This window comes from Mesoplodon mirus (assembly GCF_964341445.2).
Source record: "Mesoplodon mirus genome assembly, chromosome: 10".
NCBI lineage: Eukaryota > Metazoa > Chordata > Mammalia > Artiodactyla > Ziphiidae > Mesoplodon > Mesoplodon mirus.
Window position 1 is genome coordinate 7,492,879 of NC_138986.1, and position 12,285 is coordinate 7,505,163.

Below are 12,285 nucleotides of genomic sequence, written 5' to 3' on the forward strand. Positions count from 1 at the left end.
GTTTATAATAATCCGTCACTCCTTGGGCGACGGGGGAGGATTCTGAAAGGAACTGAGGTAGAGAACCCGGCAGGAGGCTTGCCGTGAGGTATAGCTTGGCTAACCCTTGCCTATGTAGCCTTTTAGAACTATATCCATCCGACTCATTGAACTGGAATCTCAACTTAGCAGGTATCTTTTTCCCTTTGGCCACTCTCAGGGGACTCAGGAAACCAGGTGGGAATGATTCAGAAAAGGGTTTTGTAAAGTCCAAGGGATTACTTTCTGTTGCCATGGAAGTCAAATGACCCTAGAAAAGGAAAACCTCCTCTTCTCCAGAAATGGCAGCCTTTTCTTTCTCAAGGAGCCTGGAGCTCCCTAAGTCTGTGGTACACTCTGCCTTCAGTGGCACGTCATGCTCTCTAAGTTAAAATCCACAAAATTAATTGCATATTTAATAAGCAATCAACCCTTTCCCCCCAGCCCCCAGTCATCTGGCCCCAATCTGATTTTCCACTTTTTTAAAATAAATTTATTTATTTTTGGCTGCGTGGGGTCTTTGTTGCTGCGTGAGGGCTTTCTCTAGTTGTGGCGAGTGAGGGCTACTCTTCCTTGCGGTGGCTTCTCTTGTTGCGGAGCACGGGCTCTAGGTGTGCGGGCTTCAGTAGTTGTGGCTCATGGGCTTCAGCAGTTGTGGCACACGGGCTCAGTAGTTGTGGCTCACGGGCTCTAGAGCGCAGGCTCGGTAGTTGTGGTGCACAAGCTTAGCTGCTTCGCGGCATGTGGGATCTTCCCAGACCAGGGCTTGAACCCGTGTCCTCTGCATTGGCAGGTGGATTCTTAACCACTGTGCCACCAGGGAAGCCCCTAATTTTCCAATTTTATCTCTCCTCCCCCAAAGCTCTTCACCTGCTTCTTTTTTTGGCTGCACTGGGTCTTTGTTGCTGCGTGCGGGCTTTCTCTAGTTGTGGTGAGTGGGGGCTACTCTTTGTTGAGATGCGTAGGCTTCTTATTGTGGTGGCTTCTCTTGTTGAGGAGCATGGGCTCTAGGCGCGTGGGCTTCAGTAGTTGTGGCTCACAGGCTCTAGAATGCAGGCTCAGTAGCTGTGGTGCATGGGCTCAATAGTTGTGGCTCGTGGGCTCTAGAGTGCAGGCTCAGTAGTTGTGGCGCATGGGCTTAGTTGCTCCGTGGCATGTGGGATCTTCCTAGACCAGGGATCGAACCCGTGTCCCCTGCATTGGCAGGCAGATTCTTAACCACTGCACCATCAGGGAAGCCCCTCCTCACCTGCTTCTTTTGGTCCAGGCAGGGGTTGCAAACTCAGATGCCTCCAAGCGCCAGGCAGGTGAACTGAATTCTTGATGACAGAGCCAGATATGATATTCTTAAAACAGTCATTAGCAAACAGAATCACGGTCACTCGGCATTGTCACTCCTGCCAAGCATACAAAGCCAAGTTCACTGTCCCTCTCTCCTCTGAGCTCCCGCCACTCTCTCCACTTGGATTTAGCCAGAGCAGCCCAGGCATTCAATACATAGCCAGGTGGGGCCAGTGTCCTTCCAACCATCAGAGACGGGCGATGTTTCCAGCAGGGGTGAAGGTGCTGGAAGCCAAATAATGGGCCTGTCCACTGGGATAGGGCGCCCGTGAGAACTTGATCAAACCAGGTCCCAGCTCATCCTCCTGAGAGGCTGGAGGGCCCGCCAGGCTCCAGGGTCCAGACCGCACCTCTGGGCGGCCAGCCGCTTGTGCTCCGCTCCATCCCTCTGTGAATCTCCTCAGGCGCTGGCTCTAGACTACCCTACTTCCTCGTCTCCAGTATCCCAACCCGCCCCTGGCCATGCTCTGAAGATGAAGATGAACACACCTTCTACTCTGGGGAGGAAAGAGACCCTGAAGGAAACTCCCTCCACTTCCTGCCTGGGGGACAGCAAGCTTCCCACTGCTGGATCAGGGCTCTCCTCCCTCTGGCGCTTGCCTCCTGGGCCCCCTTCCCCGCTCCCCCCCACCCGCCATCTATCCGCAGGTGTTTGCAGCTGTGGCCTGTCTTCTCCTCCCTCCATGTTGCTGCTCCCCTTGCTGCTACGGTCAAGGAACACTTTCAGTCTTTATCTTTGTACAGTGACGTTTTGCTTGAGTAGAAAGGGAGCTCAGACAGTGCGGATGAACAGAGTTCAGGTGTCCCCCGACGGATGCTCTGTCTGGGTTGAACACTGCTACGAAGTTGGGAGAACCCTCCACCTCCCCTCACTGACTGGGTACAGAAGAGCTGCCTGGGAGAAACATACTAGGATGCTGATACTCTAATGCCTGTTGAAGCCCGGGGATATAAAGGGGTGAACGATCTGTGGGAAACCACCCAGACTCCCTGAGAGAAAATGTGCAGTTAAGGGAAAAAGGCCCTTACACACAGAGGTCTACCCAACACCATGACGTCACATGGGACAGACTACTGGTTTGAGACAGAATATGGGGCTAATTAGAGAAATCCATCCCGACCCTGACGCCACTGTGTAAAAAGCACACTTCTGGATGCTTTGTGGAAGAAGGATTGCGTGACTATGACCATTCAAGATTGCAACAGTGTGGACCCCCAAGCAACTCTGTGTTGTTATAGCCCTGATTGAACATAATGGGGAGGATATCCTCCCACTTCACAAAAGCTGCCCTTTCTGAGTACAACGACAGACTGGAGTTTATTGGGTAAGGGGGCCACCCAGAATAAACAAGTCCCTTTACCGAGCAAAGACACAGTGATGTTGGAGTGTCTTGACACCACTGGCAGGGGTGATGGAGGAAGGATGAACCTCTGGCTTGACCTTCAGTAGAAGCTGATGTGCTTGAAGCTGCTTGGGCAAACTCCAAGGATTTGATCTGTGTTAAGGTAGGAGAAGGAAGGGGTTTTAGGGAAGCACTGTTGAGAAGCTACAGAAAAGGCTGGATTAGAAAACACACGTGAATAGATCGAGATGTACAGAGAAATGACTAAAGCTTAAGCTGCAGGGCTCCTCCCTTCCACGGGCCCCGTGGCAGACGGTGTTTTCCATGATGGCAGCAACAGGACCGCCCATCACGCATGATCTTCCCACAGTGTGAGGTCACACTCCTCCCACCGAAGGGTGGGGTCTATGTGTCCTCCCTGGAGGTCTGAGCAAGCCTGTGATGATGGTGGGGGTGATGCTTGTGACTTTCCAGGCTTGGTCATAAAGGAGATAGGAACCCAGCTGCTACACGTCCAGAAAGCCCAGGATCCATGGAGAGGCCACAGGTGCTCTAGCCCACATGCGACCTGAGGTCCCAGCGACAGGCAGTATCCACCCTGAGACACGCGAGGGAGGAACCCTTTGAGATGATCCCAGACCCAGCCACCATCTGAACTTGACCTCCCAGGGACCCCGAGTGAGAGAGCCGTCTGGCTGAGCCCAGTCGACCTCCAGAATCGTGTGAGATGATGAAATGATTATTCTTATTTTAAGTCACCGTGTTCTGCGGTGATTCATTCCACAGCAAGAGACACTTCAACAGCCCTTCTGAGGCTCTGGAAGGGTCTTAGTGAAACGGAGCAGGGCCCTATGGTCTATGTCCCCCATGTGCTCTGCCTGCCTTTTGTCTGTGGAAAAACTTTAGCCAAAGAATAAGTTTAATCAGAGGAATGAGAAAATGCAGAAACAAAGGAAAACAGTCAAAGGAGACCAAATAATAATAGTTGAGTCATTAAGCAGAGTCAAGGACCTTTAGTTCCTCCTTAAGGGCTATAGATAATATTCTGAGCCACATCCTGTGAGCTGTCTTGTAGATACTGAAACACCCACCAGGTGGAAGAAGTCAACTACATGATGACCAGACTGTAGCTGTGACATAAGCTGCCACAATTCCGAAAACTGGCCTCAAGGAAATGGGAACAAACCGACCCTGGAACTGAAGATGAACTGGACTTAAAACAATCAAGATGACGCTGATCAGACCACCTCGTGATTAATTTCAAGATGACCGTCAGAGCTGACTGTGCTGTTTCTGCAGGTAGCCCCCTCCTTCTGCCTATAAAAGCTCTTGCCCACCAATTGTCAGTGGGGGGCTGGGGTGGGGGGGTGGAGTTGGCCTTTGGACAGGCACCTGCCCTTCCGCCTGGTTGCAAGCATCCAAAATAAAGCAAACTTTCCTTTCCACCAACCTTGCCTCTTTATTGGCTTTTGAGCAACCAGCAGCCAGACCCCACTTTCGGCTACACTAGCAACGTATTCATGTGGTCGTATGCTTTTGTAAAATTTTCAAAATAAAATATTTTAGACAAAATTGGCTAAAACCTCTGTTTCTTTCCACACTGACCTTCCCTCCATCTCTTTAGGTTAAATGGCACTGGAATGGGCGTGGGCATTTTTGGGATTCAGCTAAAGGTGAATTGAGTTTGGGTTCGGTGGGATGCATTTATGTGGCATGGATTCATTCCTGTGTGAGTTACTGCTGGCCGTCCCAGTGCAAAATGGCTTCCAGAACATTCCTAATATCCACCGTGCTGACTGACCTGACAGGAATGGGCAGGACCATGGACTGAATCACGATAATGTGATGTGATATGTGGATGTGAAACGTACCAAGCTAGAAGAGAGTCTTGGGAAGTATTCCAAATCTTACAGTTCATACATGATAGTAGTTTGATGGAAGTTTCCCTAAATTTGACAACAATCCTTAAAAGCTGTCTTTCATTATCAATAATAAGATATGAAGCTGAAAGTTTTTAAATCTACCAGTAGGAAAATGGTAGAGAAAGAATGAATTATTTTTCTCTTCTCTCATAGAACATGACGTTACAAAATCATTGTTATATGGAGATTCAATCAAAGAACACGCAGCCAAATATGGTGGGGCAAAAGTATTACAGAGGTGGGTCAGGAATTTGTTGAATAAAATATGCTATTTTCCTGGGTTTCATATATATTTGGTGGGAGTGGTGGGCAGGGTAGACTTTGTGAGGAGCCTGGGCCATTGAGATTTGGCTGAGTAAGGTGTTGTGACCTCATTTGTTCTCACCTGCTGGGACACACAGGTACATCTCACTTAAATTCTTCGAAGCATGTGGGCACTGCTGACCACTCCCACCTTCAAAAAAAGTCTCACTTTCCTTGGCTTCTTTGAACCCCTACTGGCAGTCCCCTCCAGCTAACTGTTTGTCACCTCAAAAGACTTCCCTTGAACACTCCCTCACATGCTATGCAAAAATAAACTCAAAATGGCTTAAAGACTTAAATATAAGACATGACACCATAAAACTCCTAGAAAAGAAAATTGGCAAAACTTTCTCTGACATAAGTCGTAGCAATGTTTTCTTAGGTCAGTCTTCCAAGGCAAAGGAAACAAACGCAAAATAAACAAATGGGACCTAATTAAACTTAAACCTAATTAAATGTAAAAGCTTTTGCATAGCAAAGGAAACCATAAGCAAAATGAAAAGGCAACCTACAGACTGGGAGAAAATATTTGCAAATGATGAGACGGACAAGGGCTTAATTTCCAAAATATACAAGCAGCTTATAAAACTCAATAACAAAAAAACAACCAACCCAATCAAAAATGGGCAGAAGACCTAAATAGACATTTCTCCAAATAAGACACACAGATGGCCAATAGGCACATGAAAAGATGCTCAACATAGATAATTATTAGGGGAATGCAAATCAAAACTACAATAAGAGGGCGAGACCTTCATGATGGCAGAGGAGTAAGACGTGGAGATCACCTTCCTCCACAAATACATCAAAAATACATCTACATGTGGAACAGCTCCTACAGAACACCTACTGAACGCTGGCAGAAAACCTCGGACTTCCCAAAAGCTGTGGGGCTGAAAGGGTCTTGGTGCTCCAGCCGGGTGTCAGGCCTGTGCCTCTGAGGTGGGAGAGCTGAGTTAGGACATTGGTCCACCAGAGACCTCCTGGCTCCACGTAATATCAAATGGCGAAAGCTCTCCCAGAGATCTCCATCTCAACACCAACACACAGTTCCACTCAACGACCAGCAAGCTACAGTGCTGGACACCCTATGCCAAACAATTAGCAAGACAAGAACACAACCTCACCCATTAGCAGAGAGGCTGCTTAAAATCATAACAAGGTCACAGAAACCCCAAAGCACACCACCGGACGTGGTCCTGCCCACCAGAAAGACAAGATCCACCCTCATCCACCAGAACACAGGCACCAGTCCCCTCCACCAGGAAGCCTACACAACCCACTGAACCAACCTTAGCCACTGGGGGCAGACACCAAAAACAGTGGGAACTACAAACCTGCAGCCTGAGAAAAGGAGACCCCAAACACAGTAAGTTAAGCAAAAGGAGATGACAAAGAAACACACAGCAGATGAAGGAGCAAAGTAAAAACCCACCAGACCAAACAAATGAAAAGGAAATAGGCAGTCTACCTGAAAAAGAATTCAGTGTAATGATAGTAAAGATGACCCAAAATCTTGGAAATAGAATGGAGAAAATACAAGAAACGTTTAACAAGGACCTAGAAGAACTAAAGAGCAAACAAACAACACAATAAATGAAATTTGAAATTCTCTAGAAGGAATCAGTAGCAGAATAACTGAGAAGAAGAATGGATAAGTGACCTGGAAAGTAAAATAGTGGAAATAACTACTGCAGAGTGGAATAAAGAAAAAAGAATGAAAAGAATTGAGGACAGCTCAGAGACCTCTGGGACAACATTAAACTCACCAAGATTTGAATTATAGGGGTCCCAGAAGAAGAGAAAAAGAAAGGGACTGAGAAAATATTAGAAGAGATTATAGTTGAAAATGTCCTTAATACGGGAAAGGAAATAGTCAATCAAGTCCAGGAAGCACAGAGAGTCCCATACAGGATAAATCCAAGGAGAAACAAGACAAGACACATATTAATCAAACTATCAAAAATTAAATTCAAAGAAAAAATATTAAAAGCAGCAAGGGAAAAACAACAAATAACATACAAGGGAATCCCCATAATGTTAACAGCTGATCTTTCAGCAGAAACTCTGCAAGCCAGAAGGGAGTGGCAGGACAGATTTAAAGTGATGAAAGGGAAAAACCTACAACCAAGATTACTCTCCCCAGCAAGGATCTGATTCAAATTCGACAGAGAAATTAAAACCTTTATAGACAAACAAAAGCTAAGAGAATTCAGCACCACCAAACCAGCTTTACAACAATGCTAAAGGAACTCCTCTAGGCAGGAAACACAAGAGAAGGAAAAGACCTACAATAACAAACCCAAAACAATTAAGAAAATGGTAATAGGAACATACATATTGATAACTATCTTAAATGTAAATGGATTAAATGCTCCAACCAAAAGACACAGACTGGCTGAATGGATACAAAAACACGACCTGTATATATGCTGTCTACAAGAGACTCACTTCAGATCTAGGGACACATACAGACAGAAAGTGAGGGGATGGAAAAAGCTATTCCATGCAAATGGAAATCAAAAGAAAGCTGGAGTAGCAATTCCCATATCAGACAAAATAGACTTTAAAATAAAGACTGTTACAAGAGACAAAGAAGGACGCTACATAATGATCAAGGGATCAATCCAAGAAGAAGATATAACAGTTGTAAATATTTATGCACCCAACATAAGAGCACCTCAGTACATAAGGCAAATGCTAACAGCCATAAAAGGGAATCGACAGTAACAGAATAATAGTAGGGGACTTTAACACCCCACTTTCACCAATGGACAGATCATCCAAAATGAAAATAAATAAGGAAACACAAGCTTTAAATGATACATTAAACAAGATGGACTTAATTGATATTTATAGGACATTCCATCCAAAAACAACAGAATACACTTTCTTCTCAAGTGCTCATGGAACATTCTCCAGGAGAGATCATATCTTGGGTCACAAATCAAGCTTTGGTGAATTTAAGAAAATTGAAATTGTATCAAGTATCTTTTCTGACCACAACGCCATGAGACTAGATATCAATTACAGGAAAAAATATGTAAAAAATACAAACACATGGAGGCTAAACAATACACTACTAAATAACCAAGAGATCACTGAAGAAATCAAAGAGGAAATAAAAAAATACCTAGAAACAAATGACAATGAAAACACAATGACCCAAAACCTATGGGATGCACAAAAGCAGTTCTAAGAGGGAAGTTTATAGCAATACAATCCTACCTCAAGAAACAAGAAACATCTCAAATAAACAACCTAACCTTACACCTAAAGCAATTAGAGAAAGAAGAACAAAAAAAACCCAAAGTTAGCAGAAGGAAAGAAATCATAAAGATCAGATCAGAAATAAATGAAAAAGAAATGAAGGAAAGGATAGCAAAGATCAATAAAACTGAAAGCTGGTTCTTCAAGTAGATAAACAAAATTGATAAACCATTAGCCAGACTCATCAAGAAAAAAAGGGAGAAGACTCAAATCAATAGAATTAGAAATGAAAAAGGAGAAGTAACAACTGACACTGCAGAAGTACAAAGGATCATGAGAGATTACTACAAGCAACTATATGCCAATAAAATGGACAACCTGGAAGAAATGGACAAATTCTTAGAAAAGCACACTGAGTTACTTGTAGTGAGGTGGATGGACCTAGAGTCTGTCATACAGAGTGAAGTAAGTCAGAAAGAGAAGAACAAATACCCTATGCTAATACATAAATATGGAATCTAAAAAAAAAAAAAAAAAGATTCTGAAGAACCTAGGGTTGGGACAGGAATAAAGACACAGATGTAGAGAATGGACTTGAGGACATGGGGAGGGGGAAGGGTAAGCTGGGACACAGTGAGAGAGTGGCATGGACATATATACACTACCAAATGTAAAACAGATAGCTAGTGGGAAGCAGCCATATAGCACAGGGAGATCAGCTTGGTGCTTTGTGACCACGCAGAGGGGTGGGATAGGGAGGGTGGGAGGGAGACACAAGAGAGAGGAGATATGGGGATATATGTTTATGTATAGCTGATTCATTTTGTTATAAAGCAGAAACTAACGCACCCTTTTAAAGCAATTATACTCCAATAAAGATCTTAAAAAAAACTACAATGAGGTGTCACCTCACACCGGTCAGAATGGCCATCATCAAAAAGTTTACAAACAATAAATGCTGGAGAGGGTGTGGAGAAAAGGGAACCCTCCTACACTATTGGTGAGAATGTAAATTGGTACAGCCACTATGGAGAACAGTATGGAGTTTCCTTAGAAAACTAAAGACAGATCCAGCAATCCCAGTCCTGGGCATATATCCAGAGGAAAACCATACTTCGAAAAGATACATGCATTCCAGTGTTCATTGCAGCACTATTTACAATAGCCAAGATGTGGAAGCAACCTAAACATCCACTGACTAAGGAATGGATAAAGAAGATGTAATATATGTATATATATGTGTATATATATATATATATATATATATATATATATAATATATAGGAATATTACTGAGCCATAAAAAAGGATGAAATAATACCATCTGCAGCAACCGGATGGGCCTAGAGATTTATCATACTACAAAGGGGAAAGGGGGAGAGGAATAAATTAGGAGTTTGGGACTAACAGATAAACACTACTATATATAAAACAGATAAACAACAAGGTCGTACTGTATAGCACAGGGAACTATATTCAATATCTTGTGGGACTTCCCTGGTGGTCCAGTGGTTAAGACTGAGCTTCCAATGCAGGGGGCGTGAGTTCAATCCCTGGTCGGGGAACTAAGATCTCACATGCTGTGAGGCGAGGCCAAAAACATAAAATAAATTTTAAAAAAAACTTTAAAAAAGTATTGTAATAAATTATAATGGAAAAGAATATGAAGAATATATATATTATATATATAATATATGTATAATTGAATCACTTTGTTGTACACCAGAAACTAACACAACACTGAGAGAAAAGAAGAAAAAAAGACTTCCCTTGTTCCATCCCAGGTCTTCTTTTCTTCTCTCAGGGTGACCTCATCCACGTCCCTTGTTTCAGTGTTACGTACCTGATTCTACATCTCCAGCCCAAACCTCTTCCCTGGGCCCTAGACCAGGAATCGGCAAGCATTTCCTGCAAAAAGCCAGGTAGTAAATATTTTATGGGCTTGCTGGCCAACATACAGCTTCAGTCACATCTACTCAACTACTCATTTTCATGCCCATGCGGCCGTAGCCAACAGTAAATGAACAGGCCAGGCTGTGTGCCAATATAACTTTATTTACAAAACCAGGAGGCTGCCTGATGGGCTACAGTTTGCCAACGCCTGCTCTAGACCCAAATATCCAATTGCCTTCTGGGCAACTGGGGACTTTCACAAGTTCCCAAACGTAACATGTCTCCAAGCAAACTCATCTTTCTCTTTCCTCTGTTCCTTCTCAGTGAAGATGCCGCTCTCTACCATATACCCAAGTCACAAATGCCGGCCCCAGCCTTGATTTCACTCACCAGATTCAGTCACAAAATCCTGTCAACTATCCTTTCTAACCATCTCCCTAATCCAGTGCTGTTTTCTGTCCCCATTGCCTCCTTTCAGACCCCTCTCATCTCTCACCTCCTTCCTCCGTGCTTCTTATGATCCCCTCACCACGCTTCAGGCAGAAGGATGAGGCCACGCTTCCATTTTAAAACCCTTCAAGGGTCGCCGTTTTCGCCGCAGCGTCGATGGCATTCGGTCTCTTCTCCATCATCTCCGATTTCAGCCTGACCGACTTTCAATCGCCTGGATGGAACCCTCGCCTCTGCGATTTCGCACATTCATTCTTTCTGCTCAGAACACACTTATCCTGCTTCTCACCCCTCCTGCTTGTCATCTAGGGTCGATGTCACTTCCCCGGGAAGCGTCTCCTCACTCCTCCAGCCGAGGGCGTGTCCCTCCGCTCCGGGGCGACCTGGCCGCGCGGCCTCACAGTCCGACTTGCGGACGCGCACCGCCCCCACCCGGTCACGTGGGAAACTCGCGGAGGGCGGGGAGAGTTTCCTCTCGTCCGCTCGGCGCTCAGCGTAGCGCTAGACGCCCTGCAGGCACGGAAGAGGCGTCTACTGAAGGATGGTGCCCAGGCTAGTGCTCACCTTCCTTGAAACTCTGCCCGTCTCTCCCCCCGCCAACCCCATGCTTCCTCGGGCACCTTCGGCCGCCTCCGCCGCCGGAGGCGGGTCTGGCAGCGGATGAGCAGGCGATGAGGAAGGGGTCGTTTCTTGGGGTCCAGGTGTGATGCGGGGGCCTGTGTTGGCTGGTGTCTTACCTGCGTGCAGAGATGGTGGGTCTCCCCCGAGCACCCGGGAGGCCCGGGCAGGCCTGGGCTCCTCCAGCCTCTGGATTTCAGGTCGACGTGTAGGAGCGGCTGTTAAGCCGGTGGCGTCAATCAGGCCTGAAGAACGGTCCGGGCTGGGGAGGGGGGCGTGGAGGCGGGGGAGAGGGCCTCTCCCATCCCACTCACGCTACTCGTGAGCTCCCAGAAATCAGCCAGAGGTTGGCTTAGGCTCCCCGATCTAGAAATTCTGTAACTTTTGACTCTCCCTGGGCACGTTTCTGAAAGGAAAGAAGAAAGGAACGCCACCTTCAGATGAATGAGAGCACGGTTCCTAGATGATATGCCCTAGTAAACTCACACTGTGAAAGCAATCTGCAAATTGGCATTGAGGGCAAAGATAAACTTGCTATGAACCTTTGCAATGATGAAGGCATACTTTGAGCCCTTAATAGATGAATTAATTTTGTGCTGTTTTGTTTTGAAATGACATGGTCTTTGCGGGCAAGATTCAGAGACGATCATGATAAAGAAATGACTTGCTGTATAGTAGAAATTAACAACATTATAAATTAACTATATTTCAATAAAGTAAATTTAAAAAAAAAATTTTTTTTAAAAGAAACGAGCTGCCTTAGAATGACAGTTCCCAGATGGCAGAGCCTGGGCTGAGAAGAGCTATGGCTGCAGGAAGGTGGGAAGTCAGTGGGGGAAAGGGGACAGGTGACGACATCAGGCCAGCAACGCGAGGTCCACGCAATCTCACCTGGGAAGATGTCACATGGCCACAGCTTCCACCTCACCTGCAGGGTGGGTGCAAGTGAGACCAAAGGGGCTTCTACCCCACTCCCCTGGTGAGCTTGACCTTACCTTGTGTTCAAGGTGCTTCCAAGGAATTCACCACTTCAGTGCCAGGAGGGGAGGAAGTAGCTAATTCTTCCCTTCCTGTGGGAACCTGAGTCCTGAGTGGATCTTGGTTGGAGGCCCCATACTGGGAAGAGCCTCTCTCTTATTTTGGTGTCCTTATCCCCCGCCCCGCCCCCCGCAAACGCCCACTACAAG

At 45.8% G+C, this 12,285-nt stretch overlaps 1 protein-coding gene across 1 annotated transcript in view; it reads right to left on the bottom strand.

Moving 5' to 3' along the window:
• Nucleotides 1–10,863, bottom strand: part of MAP3K4 (mitogen-activated protein kinase kinase kinase 4) — a 165,933-nt gene extending 155,070 nt beyond the window's left edge. Inside the window, exons 1-2 of the mRNA XM_082633505.1 lie at nucleotides 10,527–10,863; nucleotides 9,981–10,045 (exon numbers count right to left, since the gene is read on the bottom strand). Of these exons, the coding sequence (XP_082489631.1) occupies nucleotides 9,981–10,042 (62 nt within the window). The 5' untranslated portion in view covers nucleotides 10,043–10,045; nucleotides 10,527–10,863. The remainder of the gene's footprint in view (nucleotides 1–9,980; nucleotides 10,046–10,526) is intronic.
• Nucleotides 10,864–12,285: the final 1,422 nt, after the last annotated feature.